The sequence below is a fragment of the Pelecanus crispus genome, chromosome 27 (genome assembly GCF_030463565.1).
Source record: "Pelecanus crispus isolate bPelCri1 chromosome 27, bPelCri1.pri, whole genome shotgun sequence".
Classification (NCBI taxonomy): domain Eukaryota; kingdom Metazoa; phylum Chordata; class Aves; order Pelecaniformes; family Pelecanidae; genus Pelecanus; species Pelecanus crispus.
This window is the reverse complement of record NC_134669.1, coordinates 2,179,184-2,202,949: the sequence shown is the minus strand read 5'-3', so window position 1 is coordinate 2,202,949 and position 23,766 is coordinate 2,179,184. Positions and strand designations below refer to the sequence as shown.

General features: G+C 68.1%; 2 protein-coding genes across 2 annotated transcripts; one reads left to right on the top strand and one right to left on the bottom strand.

Moving 5' to 3' along the window:
- Positions 1 to 707: 707 nt before the first annotated feature.
- On the bottom strand, positions 708 to 2,638 carry RDH8 (retinol dehydrogenase 8). The gene is made up of 6 exons (XM_075725221.1): positions 2,533 to 2,638; positions 1,721 to 1,882; positions 1,466 to 1,645; positions 1,287 to 1,380; positions 1,029 to 1,212; positions 708 to 932 (listed from the first exon to the last, which is right to left on the bottom strand). Exons 1-6 carry the CDS (start codon positions 2,636 to 2,638, stop codon positions 708 to 710), a joined length of 951 nt encoding a protein of 316 aa, XP_075581336.1.
- Positions 2,639 to 4,152: 1,514 nt separating this feature from the next.
- Positions 4,153 to 22,569, top strand: COL5A3 (collagen type V alpha 3 chain). The gene is given in 71 exon segments (XM_075725138.1): positions 4,153 to 4,231; positions 6,046 to 6,098; positions 6,100 to 6,214; positions 6,374 to 6,537; positions 6,540 to 6,589; positions 6,670 to 6,832; positions 7,372 to 7,494; positions 7,665 to 7,811; positions 8,935 to 9,045; positions 9,124 to 9,276; positions 9,437 to 9,484; positions 9,595 to 9,636; positions 9,711 to 9,773; positions 9,965 to 10,039; positions 10,199 to 10,282; positions 10,359 to 10,415; positions 10,533 to 10,586; positions 10,705 to 10,758; positions 10,898 to 10,951; positions 11,067 to 11,120; positions 11,176 to 11,229; positions 11,314 to 11,358; positions 11,568 to 11,621; positions 11,783 to 11,827; positions 12,056 to 12,109; positions 12,211 to 12,255; positions 12,378 to 12,431; positions 12,539 to 12,578; positions 12,676 to 12,734; positions 12,844 to 12,888; positions 13,142 to 13,195; positions 13,437 to 13,544; positions 13,626 to 13,679; positions 13,767 to 13,793; positions 13,796 to 13,822; positions 14,113 to 14,156; positions 14,705 to 14,762; positions 14,905 to 14,949; positions 15,126 to 15,179; positions 15,361 to 15,414; positions 15,494 to 15,547; positions 15,644 to 15,751; positions 15,908 to 15,946; positions 15,948 to 15,998; positions 16,093 to 16,146; positions 16,340 to 16,447; positions 16,567 to 16,674; positions 17,054 to 17,107; positions 17,252 to 17,305; positions 17,455 to 17,562; positions 17,718 to 17,771; positions 17,931 to 17,984; positions 18,073 to 18,126; positions 18,238 to 18,291; positions 18,454 to 18,561; positions 18,734 to 18,787; positions 19,065 to 19,118; positions 19,324 to 19,377; positions 19,497 to 19,550; positions 19,711 to 19,818; positions 20,011 to 20,064; positions 20,151 to 20,204; positions 20,312 to 20,419; positions 20,541 to 20,594; positions 20,797 to 20,832; positions 20,953 to 21,006; positions 21,138 to 21,381; positions 21,585 to 21,697; positions 21,858 to 21,926; positions 22,058 to 22,294; positions 22,423 to 22,569. Coding segments are annotated over 71 exon segments (5,319 nt in total).
- Positions 22,570 to 23,766: the final 1,197 nt, after the last annotated feature.

The following is a 23,766-nucleotide window of genomic DNA, read 5'->3' as shown; positions in this document are numbered from 1 at the left end:
CCCCCAGGTCCCTCTGAGCCCCCCTCCAACGCCCTCAGCTCCCCCAGATCCCCCCTCGCAGGCTCCCCAACACCTCCAGAGCCCCACCAGGGCCCCCAAAGCCCCCCTCCGGGCTCTGCAGATCCCCCCCCAGGCTTCCCAACACCTCCAGAGCCCCACCAGGTCCCCCAAAGCCCCCCTCCAGGCTCCTCAGACACCCGCCCCCCAGTCTCCCCAACACCTTCAGGTCCCCCCAGAGCCCCCCCAGGTTCCCCAGAGCCTCCCCTGGACCCCCCCCAGGCTCCCCAACACCCCCAGGTCCCCCAGAGACCCCCACACTCCCCACCCTCCAGGCTCCCCAAAGCCCCTCAGGCTCCCTAGCCCCTTAAGGTTCCCCAAACCCCCCCCAAGGCTCCCCCAACCCTCAAGACTCTTCCCCCCACAGCTCCCCCAAGGCCCCTCAACACCCCCTGGGCTCCCCCCTGCTTCCCCAAGGCTCCCCACCCTCCTCCCCACCCAGCGGAAGGCTCAGCCCCACCCAGACCCCATCCCGCTCCCAGAGAGGGAACCCCCCCTCTCCGTCTCCAGCACCAGGGGACCCCGGGGGACACGTTCAGCCACCGGTGCCATCCGTACAGCCTGCCGTGAGCAATGCCGGGGGTGTGGGGCTGCTGCCGTAGCCCCCTCCCCACCATCAAGGGACTGAGCCCCTCCCCGGGGTTCCCCGCTCAGAGCGGGGTGACCCTGCGTCGGAAGCAGCCGCAGGTGAGGCACCGCAGGGCGCCCATGCTGAGGTGGAAGAGGGTGCCGTAGTTGAAGAGCAGGCGGTAGTAGGTCCTCACAGACAGGTCCCCAGAGGGATCCGCGTACTTCAGGGCCACCAATGGTGTGTAGAGGCGGTTGGTTTGTGTCCGGAAGGCCGGACGCCTGGCTCTGATCACGTTCACAATCGCCTGCCAGCGGAAGGGGGTTATCAGGGCCGGCACGGGGCTGGGAACGGCCCCCAGAACCCCCCCAGAAGCCCCCCCAAACTCCTCCCAGCCCCACACCTCGGCCACGGCAGTGGGGCTCTGCCCCAGTGTGGTGAATATCTCGTGGGAAGCTGGCAGGTAAACGTCCTTGAAGTACCGCACGGTGGCTGGGTCGGTGCCGGGAAACTCAGAGCGTGAAACCTCCTCCATCAGCTTCAGCTCAAAATCCGTGTTCACGGGGCCCGGTTCCACCATGGAGACACTGCGGGGCCGGGGTGGGTGCTCAGAGCCACCCTTGGGCCCTTTGGGGTCCCCCCAGTGCCCCCTCACACTCACAAGACGTTGAACTGCAGCAGCTGCACAGCCAAGCTCTCGCAGAATCCCTCCACGGCAAACTTGGAGGCGGCGTAGACATCGTTGAAGACGATCCCTGCGGGCGGAGAGGGGCTGAGCTCGGTGAACCCCTCCCTGGAGCGAGACCCCCACCCCTGCAGCGGGACCCCCTCCCGCCTCACCCTGCAGCCCCATGACGCTGCTGATGACCACGATGTGACCGCTCTGCCGCCGCTTCATGTCGGGGAGAACGGCCTTGATCATCCTCACAGCCCCGAAGAAGTTGGTCTCGAAGATGCGCTTCATCTCCTCCACGCTGATACTCTCCACAGGACCGACATGCCCCACGCCGGCGTTATTCACTGCGGCATGGTGTGGGGGGCTCAGAGACCCCCTCTGGCTGCCCCGTCTGGCCCCCCACCCAGCACCCCGCTCACCCAGCACATCCACCCGTCCCCCGGGGATGCTCCCCATGCACTCTGCCACCGAGCTGTCGCTGCAGACATCCAAGCGTTGGATGCTCAACGTCTTTCCCAGCGCCGGGCCTGCCGCCTCCTCCAACTTCTCCTTCTTCCGCAGGTCCCGCATGGTGGCGATGACTGTGGGGAGCCCCAGCCCTGATCAGGGGGACCCCAGATGCCAGCCAGGATCGGAGGGTCAAGCCAGAACGACGTTCGCTAAAGCTGCTTTGGTAACACAGCCTTTAATCCTACCCCGGGACTAATCCCCAGCCCTGGCACGGGGTCGGTGGTGGGGCAGTGGAGTCGTGGGGACACACATGCGTGTGTGTGTGCGCGACAGCGGGTGGCACAGGAACGAGGGGGGACCGCACGCGTGTGCGTCCAGCCGGGTGGGAGCGTGCTGCCGGCCCCGGTTACACGTGTGCATGTGTGCTTGCAGCCGTGCGCTGCTCAGGCTGTCTGTGTCACTGTGGGGCTGCCGCACGGCTCCGGCTCCGCTCTGCCTGGCAGGGCGGTGGGTGGGGGACACAGGGACGCCTCGGCGTGCTGAGTGGGGGGGTCTGCGAGCTTGGGGCCATGGGACTTCAAGTCCTGGGGGCTGCGAGGAGAAAGAAGCTCCGGGGCTGGATGGATGGGGTGAGCGTGGAGCGGTGGGACCCCAAAACCCACACCCTCCCCAGCCCGCTGCCCCATCCCGGAGGGCTCCTGTCCCCTCCTTGCCAGGGCAGGTGTGGGGCTGTGGGTCCCCTCCTGGGACAACGTGGAAGGGTCCCCTCATTGCTCCTCACCCTGGAAGCGTTGCTGGGGGTCCTGCGCCAACCTCACGGCGACAGCGAGGCCGATGCCGGAGGAGCAGCCGGTGACGAGGACGGTGCGGGGCGCAGGGGTGGCCATGGCTGCGCTGGCCTCTGGTCCAAAGGTTCTTATGAGATTAGGAACCGGTGTTGCGCTGTCACGTGGGAGCAGGATCAACCTCCCCAGGGCAGCCCTGGGGAGGGCAACGAGGGGTCCGCTGACCCCGTGACCCCTTCCCCTGCCCACCAGCACCGGGCACGCAGCCCTCAGGGACCCCGCGGCGGGGCGAGGTGGGACGGTGACAGGCGATGGCACGCGTGGCTGCGGCTCTGCAGCGAGGGCCTACCCCGCACCCTGGGCCAGTCGGGGTCCCCGCAGCCCCCCCAACCTGGCATGGGGGTCCGTGGGGGAGGTGCAACAAAGTGGGTGAGGGTTGGGGAGGGGGTTGTGTTGCCCCCCAGGAGCCGGGGGAGGGGACAGGGGCTCGGTTCGGGGGGCCGGGGGCATCTGCGGGGGGCTTGTTACTGCAGAGACGACGGTAAATATTTGCCGGGAAATGGAAAACCGGGGGAGCGGAGCCGAGCGGCCGTGACTCAGGCGATGAGGCAATGGGGCGACTCCGGCCAGCCGGGCCCCGGGGGCCACCAGGCTGAGCTGCAGCTGCACCGTGGGGTGGGGGGGGGGTCCCCCAAGCCCCCCAGCCTTTGCCGTGGGGCTGGGCGCTCCAAAATCCCCTGCCTTGGGTGTGGGGATGGGAGTGGGCTGGGGGACTTTGCACCCCAAACCCCCCCGTCCTTGCTGTGGGGCTGAGTGGGGTGGGGGACTCTGCACCCCAAAAGCCCCCATCCTTGCTGTGGGGCTGGGAGCAGTGTAAGGGGCTTTGCACCCCAAAAGCCCCCATCCTTGCTGTGGGGCTGGGAGCAGTGTAAGGGGCTTTGCACCCCAAAACTCCCTGTCCTTGCTGTGGGGCTGAGTGGGGTGGGGGACTCTGCACCCCAAAACCCCCCATCCTTGCTGTGGGGCTGGGAGTGGGGTTGGGGGCTTTGCACCCCAAAATCCCCCATCCTTGCTGTGGGGCTGGGAGCTGGCTGGGGGGGACCCTGCACCCCTAAACCTCGCTGCGGGGCAGGGAGCAGGCTGGGGGGGGGGGGCTCTGCACCCCTAAACCTCCTCTGTGGGGCTGGGCACCCTCCACGGCCCCCGGCACCGTTCGGGGCGCTGGGAACTCGCAGCCGGGACCCCCCAGGGTCGGTCCCGGGGCCCGCCCGTGGGCCGGGCCGGGCGGGAGGCGGGGGATCCCGGCGGGCCGGTCCTCCCCTCCCTCCCCTTCCCCTCCCCTCCCCTCCCCTCCCCTCCTTCCCCTTCCCTTCGCCTCCCCTCCCCCTCCCCTCCCTTCCCCTCCCCTCCTTCCCCTTCCCTTCCCCTTCCCTTCCCCTCCCCTCCCCTCCCCTCCCCTCCCCTCCCCTCCCCTCCCTCCCCTCCCCTCCCTTCCCTTCCCCTCCCCTCCCCTCCCCTCCCCTCCCTCTCCGCAGCCCCGACGAGCCTGGAGCGGGCAGGGCGGGCTCCGAGCTCCGGTACCGGGCACCGGGCACCGGGCACCGGCCGGGCCGGGCATGGAGGGTCGCCCGGTCCCCGCCGCGCTCCTCGCCGCTCTCCTCGCCGTGTTCCAGGGGCTGCCCACGGCCAGGGCAGGTAACGCGCACCGGGTGGGGGGGGGACACACCCCACGCCCACGCGTCTCCCCGCTTGACACCCCTCTACCCCACCCCCCCGGGTCCGTGCGGAGGTGGGGGGCACCGGAGGGCTGAACCCCCCGGCAACCGGCGTGGGGACCGGGGGGACGCGGGAGTCCCCGTGGGATTCCCGGGGCTGTCACGCGTGGCCCCCCCCCCCCTCCCCGGGGGCTCCGCCGCCTTCAGCACCACGGACAGGGCCGGGGGGGGGCCCCACGGTGTCCGGGGTGGGGGTCCGGGCACCCCCGGGGGGGGACCCGCCAGGATGGGGCTCTGGGGGCCCCCCGTGGCTCCCGCCGTGGGATGGCATGGCTGGTGACAGGGACCCACCCCCCCTCACCCCACGGCGTGTGTGTTCCCCGTGGGTCCCTTGGGGTGCTCCCCCCGTGGGTCCCTTGGGGTGCTCCCCCCGTATCCCTTGGTGGGGGTGCTCCCCCTGGGAAGGGGGTGCTCCCTGTGGGACAAGGGTGCTCCCCCAGTGCAGGGGTGCACCCCCCCAGGTCCCTTCGTAGGGGTGCTCGCACCCCAGGGCAGGGGTGCACCCCCCAGGTCCCTTGGCAGGGGTGCTGCCTCTGGGGCAGGGGTGCAGGCGGGATGGGGAACCGGGCGCCTGGGTCCCCTGGCTGCTTAGGGGGCAGCGGGGGGGTTTGGGGGGAGCACCTGAAGTGGGAATAACAGGGATCAGCGCTGGCACGGGCTCCCAGAGGCTGGAGGGGGGCCCCCCTCGCCCCAGCTTCACCGCACCCCTACCCTTTGGCTTTACCAAAAGCGGTGCCGAGCCGCTGGCACCCCCGTCCTCCTCCCCAAGCCCCCCACGCCGCACACGCCCGGGTCTGGCATCTGGAGGGGCTTGGCCGGTACAAACCGCTCCAGGGCCACCCACCAGCCTTGTACCAGGGCTTCCCAGCCCAGGGAGGGGGGACAGGACCCTCCCGCAACCCCGGCACGCCACGGGGGCCACGGGGGCCGGTGACGGCTCTCCCCGGGGAGCACCGGCAGGAAGCCGGACCCATGTGCCAGGGTCAGGAGGGCCTGAGAGACGGCTCAGCCGGAATGGGGTCAGCCTGTTCCCAGCCTGGCCCTCTCCTACCACATCCCCGCTCATGCTTGGGGTGCCCCGGGGGGGCTGGGGGGCAGCTTGGGGTGCCCCAGCTGGGCTGGGGGGGCTGGGGGCAGCTTGGGGTGCCCCAGAGGAGTTGCCCCCCCACCCCAATCCCCCTGCCTGGCCTGCCCGGACAGGCCTCTCTGGCAGGGAGGGTGGCTGCTGCCCCGGGCGGGGGGCCCGGTGCTCTCTGATGTGGCTGCAGTCATCGCCCCCAGCCCGCACCCCCCCTGCTCCATGCACACCTGTTGTGCTGGATTAACCCTCCACGCACCCAGGCGCGGCCCGTGATTGGGGTCCGGCTCCCTGCGGAGAGAGGGCAGCACCCCAACCCTTCTCCCCACACCCTGAGATGGGTGCAGCCGGGCTGCGCTTAGCAGTGATGGGGGTTTGCCATGGGTGACAGAGCCCTCCCGCCCCGCGGGGTGCACCCGTGCCGTGGGGTGCAGAGCAGGGCCGGGGGCGGAGGAATGCGGTAAAGGAATCAGGCGGGCCGCGGGACCGGACCTTGGGCCCACACAGCTGCCTGGCACCGGGGCCGGCCCCGGCTTGGCAGGAGGCAGGCAGGGGGATGGGGACGCGGCCGTGGTCCCCAGCTGGAAGCATAGAGAACGGCTGGGGTGTCTCTGGTGGGTCCCCCACCCCCTGAAGGGTCCCCGCTCGCCCCGCAGCGGTGCCCGTGGACGTGCTGCAGACGTTGGGTATGCAGGATGGCCGGGACGGTGGTCTCCGTCACTGCTGGGATCTGTCCGCAGCGCCCGGGGACCGAAGACCCCGATTTTGCTTTTCGCGTGGACAACCGCACCCAGCTCAGCGCACCCACCCGGCAGCTCTTCCCCGGTACGGCACCGTGCGTCCGTGGGGCCGCCGAGCCCATCGTGGGGTGCAAACCGAACTGCTCCAAGGGCGAGCATCCCCTTTCGGGGTGCGGAGCCGCCCCTTGGGGTGCATTGTGGGGGGCTGTAGCCTGATGCCTGCCCCGCTTCCTCCCTGCTGCAGATGGCTCCTTCCCCAAGGACTTCTCCCTCCTGGCCACGGTGCGTGCCCAGCGCGGAGGACAAGCCTTCCTGCTCTCCATCTACGACGAGCGAGGCGTGCAGCAGCTGGGCATGGAGATCGGACTCTCGCCCGTTTTCCTCTACGAGGACCAGGAGGGGCAGCCGGGCCCCACGAGCGGTACCCTGTCTTCCGCAGGGTCAACCTGGCTGATGGCAGGTGAGTTTGGGGGGGGGGCAACGGGGGGTCTCTCTGGCCCCCCTCTCGCTACAACCGAGTCCCGAGTCCCGTCTCTGCAGGTGGCACCGTGTGGCGCTGGCCGTGGAGGGCACCAACGTCTCCTTGCTGGTGGATTGCCACCTCCTCGCCACGCTGCCGCTGGAGCGGGGACCTCAGCCCCTCGTTAGCACCGAGGGGGTGACGATTTTTGGGGCCCGCCTCCTGGACGAGGAGGTGTTTGAGGTGGGTCCCTCCCTAAATCCTTCTGCCAGAGCCCTTGGCTGTCCCGCAGCACCCTTACCCTGGTAGTGAGGGGTCCAGGGAAGGGGGGGGGTCCCAGTTGCCACGGTCGGTAGAGGCCCCAGTTGCGCTGGGGGTTGCTCTCTGTCCCTGTGGGGGTGTCCCTGTCCCCATGGGGTGACCTGGGTCCCCTCCCTGCATTCCTGCCCGCTGCAAATGTCAGGGGCCACGGGCAAAGAGGCCGCATTGAGGCAGCAAGGCGAGCGGGGCTGGCCCCCCCCCGGCTCGTTTTGTCCCCAGCAGGCAGACAAGGGTCCCTTTGTCCGCCCGCTGCACCCTCCGCCCGGCCGAGGGGGTGTCCATGCTGGCTGCTCCAAGCTGCCCACAGACCAGCCGGCTACCGCAGGGACGGGGCTAGCCACAAGCGCCGGCTCTCACACGCACGTCTGGGGTGTGCACGGGCACTTAACCGGCCCGGCGTGCAGCTACGGGGGGGACGGAAAACCCACTCCCTCACGCTCCCCCCTTCTCCTTTGCCGCAGGGTGACGTCCAGCAGCTGCTGATCGTGGCCGACCCCAAGGCCGCCCACTCCTACTGCCAGCTTTACATGCCGGACTGCGACCAGCCCCTGCTCTACCCCCTCCTAGCCCCCTTCCCGGAGGAGGTAAGCACCCAGGCTGGGAAGGGGAAAGGGTGGGGGGACCCTTGGGAGCCCCTGCCCTGCCAGGCAGCCTGCAGCGATGTTGCCAGGCTTGGTGTCGACGTCGGGGGAGCTGCCAGGGCCCCTGATGCCCGTGTTTCTCTCCCCACCGGCGTCTGCACTGCCCCTTGCAGAGCAGCCTGGAGCCCACCGCTGCCCCACGTAGGAAGGGCAAGAAGGGAAAGGGGAAAGGCAAGCGCAAGGGCAAGGGCAAGAAGAGGAGGAACAAGGAGCTGCTGGAGCAGCATGAAGCTTCCGTGCCCTCTGTCACAGCCAGCCAGGTAGAGAGCATAACTAACACACCTCTGCGGCTGCTTAACCTACCCCGGTTAACCCAGCTCTGCTAACCTGCTGCTTGCACTTGGCTGCGGCATGCCCGCTCCGCAGCTCGCCAGCGCCGTGCCTGCGGCTTGGCTCCTCGTGCCGAGACGGGGCAGCCGGCACCCAAATTCGGCTTAAATGCAGAACAGCTCCAGGTGTGCATGGCCTGAGGTGGACCCAGATGCATCCCAGAGCTGACGGTGCCTGTGCACAGAGCTTGTGCCATGTCACACATGGCCTCTTGCATCCAGAGCGGCTCCCAGCCTCCTCTTTGCAATGTCTGGGACAAAGCAGGCCGGCTCCAGCCGCTCTGGCCCCCGTGGAGCTGGACCTTTGGGTCTGTTGGACATGACTGCAGGGCTCTGGCCAGAACAGCTCCTCCCCAGGATCTGGGGGAGCCCGGGCGGCCAGTGCATCCCCACAAGGATGCCGATCCTACTGGTACCTGGGGCTGAGCCATTCCCATAGCTTCTGGCCTTGCAGAACGTGTCCCAGGAGCTGGTGTGGGGATCCCCTGGGTGGAGACGCCGGGGCAGGGTAGGAGGCAGCCCTCCACCTCTGCCTTCGGCCCCTTTGGCTCTGGAAATGGGTCATGACTGCAGCTGGGGACGGCAGCGCTGGCCAAGGGCGGCCCGGGGCCGGTGGCCCCTCCTGCCGATGAGTCAGCCTTGGCTGAGCCGGGCTGGAGAGACCCGGCGAGGGGTGGCTGTGCTCCAGGTGCTGCTTGGAGCCAGGGGCCGTGCGGCCCCGGCGTAAGGGGGAGCGGCCGCCCCCGCGCCTGGGAGCAGCAGCTGCCGAGCCCTGCTTCGCCTTCCCCTCTGCCCCGCCATCGCTGCCAGCCGGTGGTCCCCAAGGAGCCGGACTCCCGGTGCCTTATCCCAAAAGGGGAACAGCTCCACTGTCCCAAAGCCAGGCAGGGACTGTGGTGGGCTGGGGACGTCCTGAGTCCAACCGTGACTCCCCCAAAAGCAGGGCATCCCCTGGCCCTGCTGGCCTGCGGGACCCCACAAGGGTCATGGGCCAGCACCTCCCTCTGCCGCAGCGCTCCCTTCCTCACCCTGTGCCCTTTCTGCATCGCCCAAGGCCAGCGTGCCCACACCGACGCCGTCCGCGGAGGAGAGCTCCCCGCCGCCGGTCCCCACCAGCCTTGCCACCACCGTGAGCGTCACCCTGAATGGCACCGACCCCTTCGAGGTAGCACCAGGGCTGGCGGCTGGGGCAGGCAGGGGAGGTGCCCCGGCTTTGCACCCCCAGCATCTCCCTGTCCCTTAGGGCACCGGTGAGGAGCTTGCGCTTGAACTTGAGGAGGACGGAGTTGCTGGGGCTGACAGCACGGAGCTGCCGGGCTATGAGGACTACTACGAGGGGGACCCTGCGAGCCGGGAGCGGTTCGGCCCTGCTAAGCGGGAGGAGATGGGGATCCAGGCTCCTCAGGTAACGCTGGGGATGAGGACCAGGGCCCACCCCCCGCTACGGCCAGCTGAGCTGGGGCCACCGTACAGGGTCTGGGGGCCGCATAGGCAGTTTGGAACCCTTCACCCCAGCCCAGCTCTCGGCCATTTCTCCTCACCCCAGTGTTTTGCAGGAGCCCAGCTTGAAGGGGGAGAAGGGTGAGCCAGCTATCGTGGAGCCGGTGAGTGGGGCACGGCCCCCCCTGGGGACATGTGGCCCCCAGCCCTCTGCGGCACCCCAGGGCCACCCATCCGAGACGGTTCGCAGCACGGGGCTTGCTCTCTTCTTTAGGGTCGGCGATTCGAGGGGCTGCCGGGACCCCCAGGCCCTGCGGTGAGGAGCGAGGGGCTGCTATGGGGAAGGATTGGAGATGACAAAGCATTAACGTGCATCCGTGTTCTCCACAGGGGGAAACAGGTCCCCTGGGACCCCCGGGGCTCCCAGGGCTGCCCGGGGACCCCGGAGATCAGGTACAGAGCAAACAGGGAGGGCTGTGACGGGGCCGGAGCTGCCCCACGGCAGGGCTGGGGCCGCAGGCGTCCCAGTGGTCCTGTCGGTGCATGCCGGCGTGCACGCAGGGCGATGGAGCTGCAAGCCCTGACCTGACAGCCTGGCTTCTGCCGGCACGATGACAGCTTATTCCCCGTTTCCCCTCTGCCAGGGTCCCGCGGGACGGCCGGGGCTGCCGGGAGCTGATGGGATCCGCGGCCCAGCAGGGACCATGATTATGTTGCCAGTAAGTGCTGGGGGGCAGGATTGGGACCCTTGGGGACCTTCCCACCTGCTCCCCTCGGAGTCTGGTGGGGGACAGCTCTCTAGATGACACAGAGCTGGTCATCCCCAGGGCTGGGGGCCGGTGGCTTCCCCTGTCCCTCACCCTGTTCCTTCCCCCCAGTTCCAGTTTGGCGGAGACTCCCTCAAGGGTCCCACCGTCTCTTTCCAAGAAGCCCAAGCCCAAGCGATCCTGCAGCAGGCGAAGGTAAGGACCCCTGTGACCAGCCCCGCTGCCCAGCCTTCCCGCTCCCCCTCACCCCTCTCCTCCCTTCTCTCCCCAGCTTGCCATGAAGGGTCCCCCAGGTCCCATGGGGCTGACTGGCCGCCCGGGGCCACTGGTGAGTACAGCTGGTGTGGGGGCCGCTACGGGGTGCCCACCCCACTAAGATGCACCTTGTCGGGCACATCTCTGCATCGAGCAAACCCTCAGGGTGGGGTCTCTCCTGTTTTTGTAGGGTCTACCTGGACACCCGGGCCTGAAAGGAGACGCGGGGGACATGGGGCCACGGGTGAGTCTTGCTTGGCTGGGCTGTGCGAGGGGCGGGTGTGCGGGGTTGTGCCCCTGGCAGAGGTCTGGCAGGCTGCAGGTGAGCCCAGCCCTGACGCCTTCCCCTCCCTCTCCATCAGGGTCCCCAGGGAATACAGGGACCACCGGGACCGCCGGGGAAGCTGGGCAGACGGGTAAGCACTGGGGGTTTGGGTTTTGCCTCCCCCAAATGTCCTGGTCTGCTGTCACATGCCACGGTGCCCCTTTCCCATCGCCGTCCCGAGGGGCTCCAAGCCTCAGGGCCCCTTTCCACTCCCTCGATTTGTCTTGCAGGGTCGCGCTGGAGCGGACGGTGCCAGGGGTCTCCCGGGGGAAACCGGACCCAAGGTCTTGTGCACGGGGTGGCATCGGTGCTGGCAGCAGGGTGGGAGCCAGGACACCCGGGTCCTTGCCCGGCACGGGATGACGTTGAGCTCAGCCTGACGCCTGTCCTACCCCGCAGGGTGACAGAGGCTTCGACGGGCGAGAAGGGCCACAAGGTAAGCGGGACCGTGCCGCGGCCCCTCCTGCCACCGCCGGCCCCACGCCACCTCACCCTTTCTCTTCTGCAGGGTGACATAGGGAAGCCAGGAACAGCGGGCCCCCCCGGGGAGAAAGGCGCCAAAGTGAGGAGCCTGGGGAGGGATGGGGAAGGATCAGGCACTGTTGGTGTTGGCGGGACGTGCTCAGCTCTGCTCTGTCCTCTCTAGGGCTCGGACGGCCTCCCGGGACCTCGGGGGCAGCCTGGGGAACCCGTAAGTACCTGCGGCCGGCACCGGGAGCCTGGCCCGGCTTCTCCCCCAGCCCCGGGAGCGGTGCGGGGCAAGCTTGGCTCCTGGCTTTCTCCCTGTGGCTTTTTGGAGGAGAGATTTGGGCACTGGACTCCCCCACCCCAGGGAATATGGGGTGCTGGGGTCAGTGCTGCCATCTGAGTCCCCACTGACCCCTATGTCCTCGGCCCTAGGGTATGCGAGGCCTGATCGGCTCACGCGGTCCCCCCGGACTCCCCGGACCACCGGTATGAGACACCGCTCCTGCCTGTCTGTCTGTCCATCTGTCCCCACTTCGGGCCAAGGGGATTTTTCTCCATCACCTGTCAGCCTGGGCACGGCATCGTCCTTGGCTGTGGCATCACCTTGGGGTGCAGCTCAGCCCTGACCCTCCCTCCTTCCTCCACAGGGTGCCAGCGGCATCGACGGAGCGCCGGGTCCCAAAGGCAACGTGGTGGGTGTCAGTGGGGGCCCCCCTGGGAGCACCCAGCCCAAATTAGCCAGCAAGAGAGCGGGATTCTCCAGGGAGGGGGAGGCAGGGCTGGGGCGAGAGCTGCCACGTTGCCCTCGTGGGGTGCGTGGGCCGGGAGGGTGCACAGGGGTGCAGCAAGCGTCAGGATGGCACATCCTGGGGTCTGAGGGGGTTTTCTGCTGTGCTGATGGACTTTCTCTGCCCCTCCAGGGAATCCAGGGGGAACCGGGACCCCCGGGACAGCAAGGGAACCCTGGTCCACAGGTACGTGGAGGTGATGGGAGGCCAGCAGGGCGTCCCCACGGGGCTGGGGGCTTGGGTGCTCCCTCAGTCCCTTCCCAGCACCCCGGTGTGTTCTCTCTCAGGGTCTGCCCGGTCCCCAGGGTCCCGTCGGGCTGCCAGGGGAGAAGGTGAGCCCGAACCCAGCATGGATGGGGGGGTCCAGAGCTGCCCCAGCTCTGAGCGGGCGGTGGGGAGCCACAGGGGTGACCCCAAGTCCCTCTGCGTTCCCACACCTCCTTCTCTCACCCAGGGCCCACCAGGAAAGCCGGGAATACAGGGTGTGGCTGGGGCCGACGGGCCCCCGGTGAGTACCGAGGGGGCTGTGGGATCGCTCCGGTCCCCGGTGAAGCGGGGCCCACGGGGCAGTGTCACCGTCCCGGCTTGGGGCTCAGCTCCTGTGTGTCCCTGCAGGGTCACCCCGGCCGAGAAGGGCCAGCCGGAGAGAAGGGCTCCAGGTAAGGGGCTCACCTCCCATCATACCCCGGGCAGGAGGAAGGGATCCTCTTTCCAAGGGGGGATATCCCATTTTTGCTGACTTTCTCTCTGTCCCCAGGGCCTGGTGGGTGCCCCTGGTCCCGTCGGCTACCCGGGACCCCGTGGGGTGAAGGTAAGCACAGCTTCCCGCTCTGCTGGGCTCTGCCGAGGTGCAGTGGGGGGGGGTCAGGTGGTGTCCCCCACATTGGGGTCATCCCTCCGCCCCCTCTGTGTCTCCGCAGGGAGCTTTTGGCGTGCGGGGCCTGAAGGGCAGCAAAGGGGAGAAGGTAAGAAGGGTCTGGGAGAGGGGACAGCAGGGGACAGGGGTCCTTGCCCTACGGTAGCCGTGGGTCCCTGATATTGGGGGACACTCACCCCCGCCCTGAGATAGGTGCAGGTGGGGGGGACGCCTGGGGTGCAGCTGGGAGCAACCCCTCTATATTGGGATTTGGGACTCAGCCCCACGCCCTGGCCCCATCTGGGGCTTGCAGCAGGGCTGATGCAGTCACAGCCCGCCCCCCAAAATGTGCCTCTGTTCAGGGAGAAGATGGATTCCCCGGCTTTAAGGGGGACATGGGCCCCAAGGGCGACAGGGTAAGTGGGGGGTCCCGGCGTGGGATTTGTGGGGGTCTCTTCCTTAGGGCTGTGTGAGTTGGCTGCAGGTGCCACGAAGCCCTGAGGGGTTTTGCTGGCTGGCTGCAGGATTTGGGGTGTTGGGGGGGGACATGGAGCCAAGTAGGGGGACAGCTCCATCCGAGGGGACAGCTGGGGACCCCAGGGAGCAGCCCTGTCCCCCTGGCAGCGTGCTCCCCACCCCTCTGCGTTACTCTTCCAGGGTGACCAGGGTGTGCTGGGCCCCCGAGGCGAGGACGGCCCCGAGGGGCTGAAGGGGCAGACGGGTCCCATGGGGGAACCGGGTGCTCCTGGCCCTGCAGGAGAGAAGGTGAGGGGAGTCCCGTGTCCCTGTGACCCCGTCCCCACGTCCCTCGTAGCCCACAGCTCGACTCTGCTCTCTCCCTTGCAGGGCAAGCTGGGGAGTGCCAGGTCTCCCAGGCTATCCGGGCGCCAGGGCCCCAAGGTGAGCACAGAGGAGCCTTTGGGGTGTCCCTGGGACCCCAAGTGCCTCGTTGGCCCTGCGTTATCACTTTATCCTCTCTCTCCTTAGGGCTCCACTGGCTTCCAGGGTCCCATGGGGGGCTGGCAGGAGAAAAAGGCAAGAGGGTGAGTCGGCCCTGTCCCGCTGCATCACCCTCTCCCATCCCTCCGGGCAGTTCCCTGTGCCCCCACATCTTGCTCTGCCACCCCCTCTGCGAGCCAGGGAGGGGCTGGGCTGAGCTCAAAGGCGGGGAAGGGACACAGCCCCGTTGCCCATTCCGTTCCTGTGCTACACACCCTCTCACAAATGCGCTTGGGCATGCTCCGTCCCCTTGGGGGGCACATGGGGGGAGCATGGGCGAGTGGGGGGCTGCCCCATGGCTCTGCTGTCCCCACCACCTCCTCTCTTCCCACAGGGCAAGGCCGGCCAGGCTGGGCAGACGGGACAGCGAGGGGCCCCCGGTGAGTAACCACAGCCCCGGCCCCGAGCTGGGGGTGACAGGAATCACCCTGTCTGCTGTGGCAGGGCCGGCTGTATCCCACCGTGACCATCCTGGGGGTCTGGCTGCATCCCACCACAACCATTCCCAGGTGGATTGTATCCCACGGCAACCATCCTAGGGCCGGCTGTAACCCATGGCAACAGAGCTTGGGGTCTGCAGTATCCCACGGCAACATGCTCCGCAGCCTGCCGGTATCCCATGGCAATTAGGCTGGAGCCAGGCGTTTCCCACAGCAACCAGACCCTGGGGACCACTGTAATCCACAGCAACCAGATCCCAAACTTCCGCCTGTATCCCACAGGAACCATCCTGGGGCCAGCTGTGTCCCTCCCGGCTCCCTGCCCCGCTCCCATCCTGCTCCCCCAGCTCCCCCACCCTGCTCCCAGCCCCGCTCCCTGCCCTGTATCCCCCAATTCCAGCTCCGTCTCCCCTCTCCTCACCCCATTCCCAGCCCCACTCCCTGCCCCACACCTTCTCACCCCGCTTTTTGCCTCCTGCCTGCGCAGGGCCTCCCAGGGGAGCGAGGTCTGCCCGGTCCTACGGAAAACCCGGCCCCAAGGTAGGTGGGAGCTTGGCCACGGGGTCCCTGCTGTCCCCCACGTCCCCCCGCTGTGCTCAGGGCTCCTTGGCCGCGGGGTCTGATGTGGGGCAGTGGGGACGGCGGGGGTCTTTGCTGCTGCCCTCAGCCTGGTTCTGTCTCCCCAGGGAGATCCTGGCCATGACGGGGCCCCCGGCGCGATGGGAGAGAAGGTAAGCACGGGGTGGTCGATGCATGGTGAAGGGGTGTCCCCTGCCAAAGCCACCCCAGGAAGGGACCGAGCATGGGGAAAACGGGGGTGCTGGGCATAGGGAGAGGGTCTGGGTGCTGCGGGGCCGTGGGGAAAGCCCCTCTGCTGCTGATCGTGGGTTTTCTCTCCCTCCCACAGGGTCCCCAAGGTCCGCAGGGACCCAACGGCTTCCCAGGCACGAAAGGTCCCCCCGTAAGTGGTGACGTCTGCCCATGGTCCTGCCCTGGTCCTGCCTGCGCTTGAGATGGTGGTGGCGGACAGAGTTGGGCTGGCATGTCCTCCTCCCGCTGCGCCCCGGGGGTGCAGGCAGCGGAGCAGGGAGCCCAGCTACGCAGCCCGTAACCCCCACCCCGTTACCTCTGCTCCTGCCCAGGGTCCTGCCGGAAAGGATGGCTTGCCAGGACATCCAGGACAGCGTGGCGAGCCGGTGGGTCCTCTGCCTCGCTTGCCTGGGCGGGGGGGGATGTTTGGCAATACCCAGCGTTAACTCCCTCTCTCCTTTGCAGGGGTTTCATGGAAAAACCGGCCCCCCCGGCCCCACAGGGGTGGTGGGACCCCAGGTGAGTGCTGGGGATGGAGGCAGGAGGTGTTTGCGTTGAAGCCAGTCCAGTGGGGTGGAGGGACCCCCCGATGCTCACCCTGCTTTCTCCCCACAGGGTAAATCAGGCGAGACGGGACCTGTGGGAGAGAGGGGGCACCCAGGCCCCCCCGGTCCTCCTGGGGAACAGGGCCTGCCCGGAGCTGCTGGCCGAGAAGGAGCCAAGGTAGGAGCCGCTCCGGGGGTCCGAGCACTCACCTGGACCACCACAAACCTGAGCCAAGCGGGGCTGGGTCCCTTCTGAGCTCTGCAGGGCACGAGGGCTCTCCCCAGCTTGGTGGGGACAGAGCAAAGCTCTCTGCTACTCCTCTCTACCTTGTAGGGAGACCCTGGCCCCGCTGGCAGCCCCGGTAAGAACGGCCCCCCCAGGCATCCCTGGCTTTCCTGGCACACGGGGGGCACCTGGAGAGATGGTCAGTGCTGTCCCAGGCTTGGACATAGCCTGTTACGGTCCTCGGAAAAAAGGGAGTAGGGTCCTTTTTAACCATCTTCCCTGCCCTCCTTCAGGGTCCACCTGGCTTGAAGGGTGGGGAAGGTCCCCCTGGTCCCCCTGGACCCACAGTGAGTACAAAGCATCATGACGTTTGAGGAGTTATCTGCAGTTTTGGGGTTTCCCTTGGAACATATGTACTCTTTGGGGAGTGATTTTGCCATCCTGCTTAAAATTCTAGTTGATAAAGAGAAAGGTTTCTTTGGAGAGGAGGAAGACTGCCGGGGTCTTCTTCCCTCCACCCCACCTCTCTCTTCTCCCCAGGGTTCTCCCGGAGAGCGAGGCCCCACAGGGGCTGCTGGAGGCATTGGACTGCCGGGTCGGGGGGGTGCACAGGGCCCCCCCGGTCCCGTTGGCGAGAAGGGCTCCCCGGTAGGTGCGAGAGGGTGTGTGGGGTGACGCAGGAGGTGTGGGGCAGCGCTGGGACAAGCTGTGTCTCCCGTGGGTTCCGGCCAGTCCTGCTTTCAGCCCTTCCCCTTCCTGCCTTGCAGGGCGAGAGGGGTCCCATGGGTCCAGCCGGGCACGATGGGATCCAGGGTCCCGTGGGGCTGCCAGGTCCAGGCGGACCCCCCGGCCCTGCGGGAGAAGACGGGGACAAGGTAAGTCAGGGGGATGCAAGTCAGCATCTCCAGCAGTGGCTCCTTCGCACTTCGCTACTGACAGCGCAGGGAACATACCCCAGGACGGGCACTGGGGACAAGTCCCCTCACACAGGGCATGTCCCAGGGCTGGGGGACCTCTGGGAGGGGGCCGGTTTTCCCTATGGCTTCCCAGAAGTGGGGATTCCCCGGGCGGCAGCGGGCTGTTGGCCCTGGCACGCTTCCTTGGCACTGCTTCCCAGGTGGTGGCAGGTTTCCCCAGTGCTGGGATTTCCTTGGCCGTGGCTCCCCAGCCATGGCAGCTTTCCCTGGCTGCCAGCGCTCCCTCCTCGCCGTCTTTTGCTGGCCGTGGGCTGTCACCGTCTTCTCTTTGCGACAGGGCGAGATGGGGCTTCCCGGACAGAAGGGCAGCAAAGGCGACAAGGGCGAGGCGGTGAGTGCCGAGGGGCTGCTCTGCCTGGGGTGGGGAGTTCTCCGAGGGGTAGAGCAGCTCCAGGAGCAGGGGGGAGATGGCAGCAGCGAGGCGGGAGACATTTGGGGGCTGCCCTAACCTTAGGTGGGTGCTCCTGTCCCACAGGGCCCCCCGGGACCGACAGGAATCCAGGGACCCATCGGGCACCCTGGCCCCGCGGTGAGTAGCTGCCAAGCACCCTTCCCACCACATTTATTCCCTCGACTGAACCCCACCTCCCCTCTTGGCTCCCTTCCCTGCCCTTCCACCCCACACGTTGGGGTTTCTGTGGGGCAGGCGGTGCTGACCCCAACCTCTCCCTTTGTTAGGGAGCAGACGGGGAGCCGGGGCGCCGTGGGCAGCAGGGAATGTTTGGGCAGAAAGGAGATGAGGGATCACGGGGTCACCTTGGCCTAAGCGGCCCCCCTGGCCTGCAGGTAAGGAGCGGAGTGGGGCAGCCTTGGGTCTGCCGGGACAGGAGGGACAAGGGACACACGACTCCAGGCTCTGCGCAGCCTGCCTGGGCCAGGACACCCTCTGCCTTGCCCGAGGGGCTTCCAGACCCCGCCGGGCTAACCCGTGCTCCCCGCAGGGCATGCCGGGCCCACCGGGCGAGAAGGGCGAGAACGGAGATGTTGGCCCCATGGTAAGGAAACCCCGCGGCCATCTCGTTCTACGCACCCACCGCTCCCCCTCCACCTCCTTCTGCCCCGTCTCCAGCTTCCCACATCTCCCTCTCCTGTGGGAGCTGCACGGCTCAGCCACCTTTTGCAGTCTGACCCCCCCGCTTTTGTACTCCCTACAGGGCCCCCCCGGTGCACCGGGACCCCGTGGGCCACAGGGACCCAGCGGTGCCGAGGTGAGTACAGCCCTGGGGGGCTCAGTGGGGGCTGCTGGATGCCAGGGCTGTCCCCAACGTGGGTACCCCCCATCTTCTTGCCTTTAAGGGCCCCCAGGGAATGCCGGGCGGCGTGGGACAACCGGGTGCCGTGGGAGAAAAGGTAAACCCACGTTTGGGAGGGCAGTGGGGGTCTCAGTCTGAGTGCTGGGGCTGGGCAGAGCTGCCCACGCCAACCTGGCAGCATCTGCCCCATTGCTTTTCTCTCACCCAGGGTGAGCCGGGTGAAGCAGGAGATCCCGGAGCCCCGGGGGAGCCCGGACCACCCGTGAGTATCGCAGAGGGAAACGGGGTGTCTTAGGGGACAAGGAAAGGAGAGCGAGGGCCAGATCCTGCTCTCGCTGGCCACGGAAAGTGCAGGCAGAATTCCTGGTGGACGTTTTTACTGCCCCAGCTGCTCCTTCCCTGCTCTAATGTGGTCCCTCCGCAGGGTGTGAAAGGAGACGTGGGGGAGAAGGGAGATGCGGGGCCGTCGGGAGCAGCTGGACCCCCGGGCAAGAAGGGCCCACCGGGAGAGGATGGAGCCAAAGGCAACCTGGTAAGGGGAGGAGGGAGCATGGGGAGGCAGGGGGCTGCTGCCCCGAGCCCCCACATCCCCCCGCCCCGATACCCTGCAGGCTCTAATCCCTGTCCCTGCCTCTGCTTTCCCAGCACGCAGAAGGTCTGGGGCTCCCTCCCCGTCCCATGCTCCTGTCCTCTTCTCTCTGCAGGGTCCCATCGGCTTCCCTGGTGATTCCGGTCCCCCCGGAGACCCCGGCGTGCCGGTGAGTAGCCCCTGCTCACCCCTTAGAGGGGCCACAGAGCAGAAGCAGCCCCCACTCCTGAGGTTTCCCCAAGGGCTGGAGCCAGCCCCCACGTCCCCCGTGGCGCTCCGGTGTCACCCACTGCCGTCACCGTGGGGCAGTGATGGGGTTGGGAGGTGCCAGGATGCCACGATTCTCTACCTGCTCCGCCTTGCCACTGCTTCCCGGTGTCCCAATAGCCTGGGGATGGGTGGAGGGGGCTCGGCTAGGTGGGTGCTCACCCTCCCCTGTGTCACAGGGTCTGGACGGAGCTGCTGGAGAGAAGGGCGACAGCGGGGACCCCGGTCTGCCGGTGAGTGGGGCAGCTGGGGGTATCCTGGCTGCAAAAGGGGGGTCACATTCCCAGTGGGACCACCCTGGGCTGGGCGGCTCGAGGGGCTCTAGCTGAGCTGTGCTGTTTCCTGGGACTCTTACACATTCCTTGCCCTCCACGATTCCCCCCAGTCCCGGCTGTGGGAATCTCCCCTCACTCCAAAATCCCACTGGCTTCGTTTCAGGGTCCGCCAGGCGCATCAGGGGAGCCAGGTCCCCCAGGTCCCCCCGGACGGAGGGTGAGTAGGGGAAGGGCGAGGGTGAGATGGGGAGGGACAGCGCGGGGTGAAATGGGACTGCGAGTGGGGCCAGCCCCGGGCCAGCGCTCAGCTCCTGCTGTCTCTGTCCCCTCTTCCAGGGACCCGTGGGACCGATGGGGCGCGAGGGCCATCAGGGCGAGAAGGGTGCCAAGGTGAGCGGTGGCTGGTACGCCCCAGGGCTCCCCAAATCCTCTCCCCTCCAGAAGCCTCCTCCAGCCTGGGGCAGGACCAGACCCCCCCCCACCGCCCGGAGAGGTGGGGCTGGGTCCTGAGGGGTGCCAGCCTCAGCTCTGTCTGTCCTTCTGTCCCCAGGGACAGCCTGGCACAGAGGGGCCACCCGGGAAGATGGGCCCCACGGGGGCACAGGGGCCACCAGGACGGCCGGGCTCTGAAGGCCTGCGTGGGATCCCCGGCCCTGCTGTGAGTCGGGGGCTGCGGGGAGGATGTTCCCGTGCCAATGTGGGGCTGCCCGTGTCCCCAAAGTCCCGGCCAGCTGGGACTGGGGGACGTCCCCTCAGGCACGATGGCTGCAGCCTGAGGGGATCGCAGCTTGGAGGGCTCTTCTGGAGGGGCTCAGCCTCAGGCCCCTTGCCCACACCAAGTCTCTTCCAGGGCGAACAAGGTTTGCTGGGGGCTCCGGGACAAGCAGGACCACCTGGCCCCCTGGTAAGTGAGGATGAGCGAGCCCTGGGCACGGGTGACGTGAGCTGGGCACCATCCAGGGTGCGTGACATCCTCTTGGCCTCTTGCAGGGTCCTGTGGGTTTGCCTGGTCTGAAGGGAGACCCTGGCTACAAGGGAGATAAGGTGAGATGAAGGTTGTGCAGGAGCGGGGGTCCCTCACCACAGCCTCCATCCCCGAGCTCCCCCTGCTCCTGGGGAGGGGGCTGCCTGACGCTGCCCTTCGCCCCCAGGGCCACGCTGGCCTCATCGGGCTCATCGGACCACCAGGAGAGATGGGGGAGAAAGGAGACCAGGGGCTCCCGGGTATCCAGGGCCCCCCGGGACCCAAAGGAGACCCTGTGAGTATTGGGTGTCTCCCCTGAGCTCAGGGGCTGGGTGAAGGTGGGGGGAGACAAGGTATGGGGGCTGATGGGGTGCAGCCCCCCTCGAGCTCGGGGCTGATGCTGGCTCTACCCACAGGGTCTGGCTGGACCCACTGGCCCCACTGGACCCCCCGGCCCCCCCGGGCTCTCGGTGAGTATCTGCCTGCGCCGTGTGCGTTCACCAAGGGTCTCCTGCCTGCCCTTAACTCCCCTGCAGACCCCTGGGGGCTTCGTCCCCAGGAGAGTGAGAGGGGCAGGGGGGACCACAAGCCCCAGGGAAGGGTCCGGGGCGGGCAGCTGCCATGGGATCACCAGCGTGCCCGGCCAGTGCCCCTCTTTTCTCTTCCCCGCAGGGACCCTTGGGCCAGAAGGGCTCCAAAGGCTCACCGGTGAGTGCTGGGGAGGGATGGGCACGGGGGAAGGCAGTTCCTAACGTGCTCCCAGAGAAAAACCCGGGGGCCCCGTCGCAGGGAGCAAGCACCGCGGTTCTGAGTCCTCTTCTTTTGCAGGGTGCTCTGGGTCCCCGAGGTGACACAGGCCCCCCCGGCCCCCCGGGACCACCGGTGAGTAAGGGATGCTTTGGACAGACACCACTTCCATGTCCGTCCCCTCCCAGGAGGGCTCCACTGTCCGTTCACGCTGCTGCCTGCCCCCACGTCTGCCGCTCTCACCCCTTCATCCCTGTCTGTCCCAGGGCCGCCCGGCTGAGCTGCTCGAGCCGCTGCCCTTGAGCCGGAGCAGGAGGCACCGGCGGGCAACCGAAGGGACTCCGGGGGAGCAGGGACCCCCCCCAGATTATGAGGGGCTGGAGGAGGTGTACGCGTCGCTCAGCTCCCTGCGCACGGAGGTGGAGCAGCTGAGACGGCCCCTGGGTACCCCCGAGAGCCCCGCGCGGGTCTGCAGGGAGCTGCAGATTTGCCACCCGCACCTCCAGGACGGTGAGGGTTTTTTGGGGGGGGCAGTTGGAGGGAGAGGGGACACAAAAACCCCCTCCGAGGTGGGGGACGGGACGCTTTACATCATGCCAGGCAGTGCCCGTGCGGTGTGTCCCTGGCTAAGGCTTGGCCAGAGCCAGCAAGGAGCCAGACTTTCTGTCCCATCTGTCTGTCCTTCCTGCCCTCCTTCCCGCCCTCCTTCCCAGGTGAGTACTGGATTGACCCCAACCAGGGCTGCTCCCGAGATGCCTTCCGGGTTTTCTGTAACTTCACAGCTGGCGGCGAGACCTGTCTTTTCCCCGATAAGAAGTTTGAGGCTGTGAGTCTGAGTGAGGGCGGAGAGGATCCGGCTCTCCAAAAACACCCCCCCAGCAGCCCTCCCCGTGGGGACGCGCCGGGGGCAGTTTGGGACTCGCTTTTCCCCCGAGCTCTGTGGGGCGGAGAGGCTGCACCCCGTCATCGTCTCTGTCCCCCCCCAGGTCCGACTGGCCGCCTGGAACAGGGAGAAGCCGGGGACGTGGTACAGCACCTTCAAAAGGGGGAAGAAGGTGGGGAGCATGGGAGGTCCTTGTGCTCCGGGCTGGGCTGGGGGGGGAAGCCAGACCCCCTGCGTGGCGGCATCCCAGCACGCCAGGTGCAGGTGTCTTTGTCTTAGCCCCTGTGCTGTCCTTCTCCCCAGTTTTCCTACGTGGATGCAGACGGGAATGCCGTACCCGTGACCCAGCTCACCTTCCTGCGTCTCCTGAGTGCCAGCGCTCACCAGAACTTTACGCTGAACTGCCAGCACGCGGCCGCCTGGTACGACGCCCACGCCGGCACTTTTGCCCGCGCCCTGCGCTTCCGCGGAGCCAACGAAGAGGAGCTGGCGCACGACCACCCGGCTGCGCCCATCCGTGCCCTCCACGACGGCTGCCAGGTGAGTCCACAAAGCCATGACAGACCCCGTATCTCCGTCCCCGCCGCCTGCGTCCCCCCCCGTCGCGTCCCAGCCTGCGTACAGAGCACCCAGGCGCCCCGTACGCCGCGTTTACCGCCTTCCCGCAGGGACGCCATGGCCAGGAGCGGACGGTGCTGGAGGTGACCTCGTCCCGCGTCGAGCGGCTGCCCCTGACGGACGTGGCCGTCGTCGACTTCGGAGACGCCAACCAGAAATTCGGCTTCGAGCTGGGCCCCGTCTGCTTCATGGGCTGAGCGCGGCCCCGGCCAGCACGCGGGGAGGGACGGTTTGGGGGGGGTTCTCCGCTCCCTCTGCCATCCCCCGCGCCAGGGACAGTGACCCGGGGCCTGCTCTGGCATACTCAGGACTCGGAGCCGCCGCAGTGCCATCCCCTCCTGCCTGCACGGCCCCCCCCTTATTTATACTGCCGGCTCCCTGGGTGGGGGGGAAGCTGGGGCAGGGTGCCCCGGACTGGAGGGAGGGGGTTCGAGCCAGCCCCCCTCCCCGTGGTGCTACAAAGCTCCCCGAGAGCCCCCTTAGTGAAGCACTGGACGTGCCCTCGGCACAGCAACGCCGCCAGCCCCCTCCCCATGCCCGCGGGGAGCGGACGAGCCCAGATTCAGCCCCGTTTTCGGCGCGCCGCGGTGTCCCCGTGCCAGGCCAGGACACAACCCGGCGGAGGGGGGTCTTGGTGGTGGGTGTTAAACCTCCCCCTTCGCCCCCACAATGCTCTGTCCCCCCTTGGGGGGAGCGGGGGGCGGGGGGAGCCCCCCTGCCCCTTTTGGGGGGGGGTGAGGATCGCCCCAGCTCACGGCAGAGCCCGTCCCACACGGCAGAGGGGACACGGGGAGGTTGGGACGGGGCTGGGGGCCGCGCGCGAGGCTCGGCCCCGGTGCCGTTGCGGTTACTGTACGATAAACCGACTGTATCGAAGCCGTCTCCCACCCCAAATCCTTGCCGATTTCCATGGAAACGGGCAGCCTTTGCGGGGCAGGGGGGCTGCACACCCCAAACTGGGGTCCGTGGCACCTGGAGGCTGCCGGCCCTGTGTCCCCACTCGCACGAGGGTGTGCGAGGCTGTCGTGCACCGGGATTTGGCTTGGGCCCCTCCTGTCCCCCCGGCCCCCCGAGTCCCAGAGAGCTGCCCCCACCCTGGCGCCCCATCGCTGTGTCCCCATTGGGGCAGTTTTGGGGGGCACCGGGAAAGGGGGTTGGGACCTGGGCATGGAGCACCGGTGGCAACCGGAGCCGAGCCCACGGGAGCGGGGCACCCCAGCTGCCCCTCACCCCCCAAACCTCCATCCCCAGGGACCCCGGAGAGACATCGGGGGCCACCCCGGCGAGGGGACCGGGGGTCCCGCTCCCCCCCAACCCCCGCGCCCGGGCTGCGGGGACCCACCGGGGCTGCTCGGTCGCCTCCCTCCCTCCCGGTCCAGCCCGGTTCGGTTCCG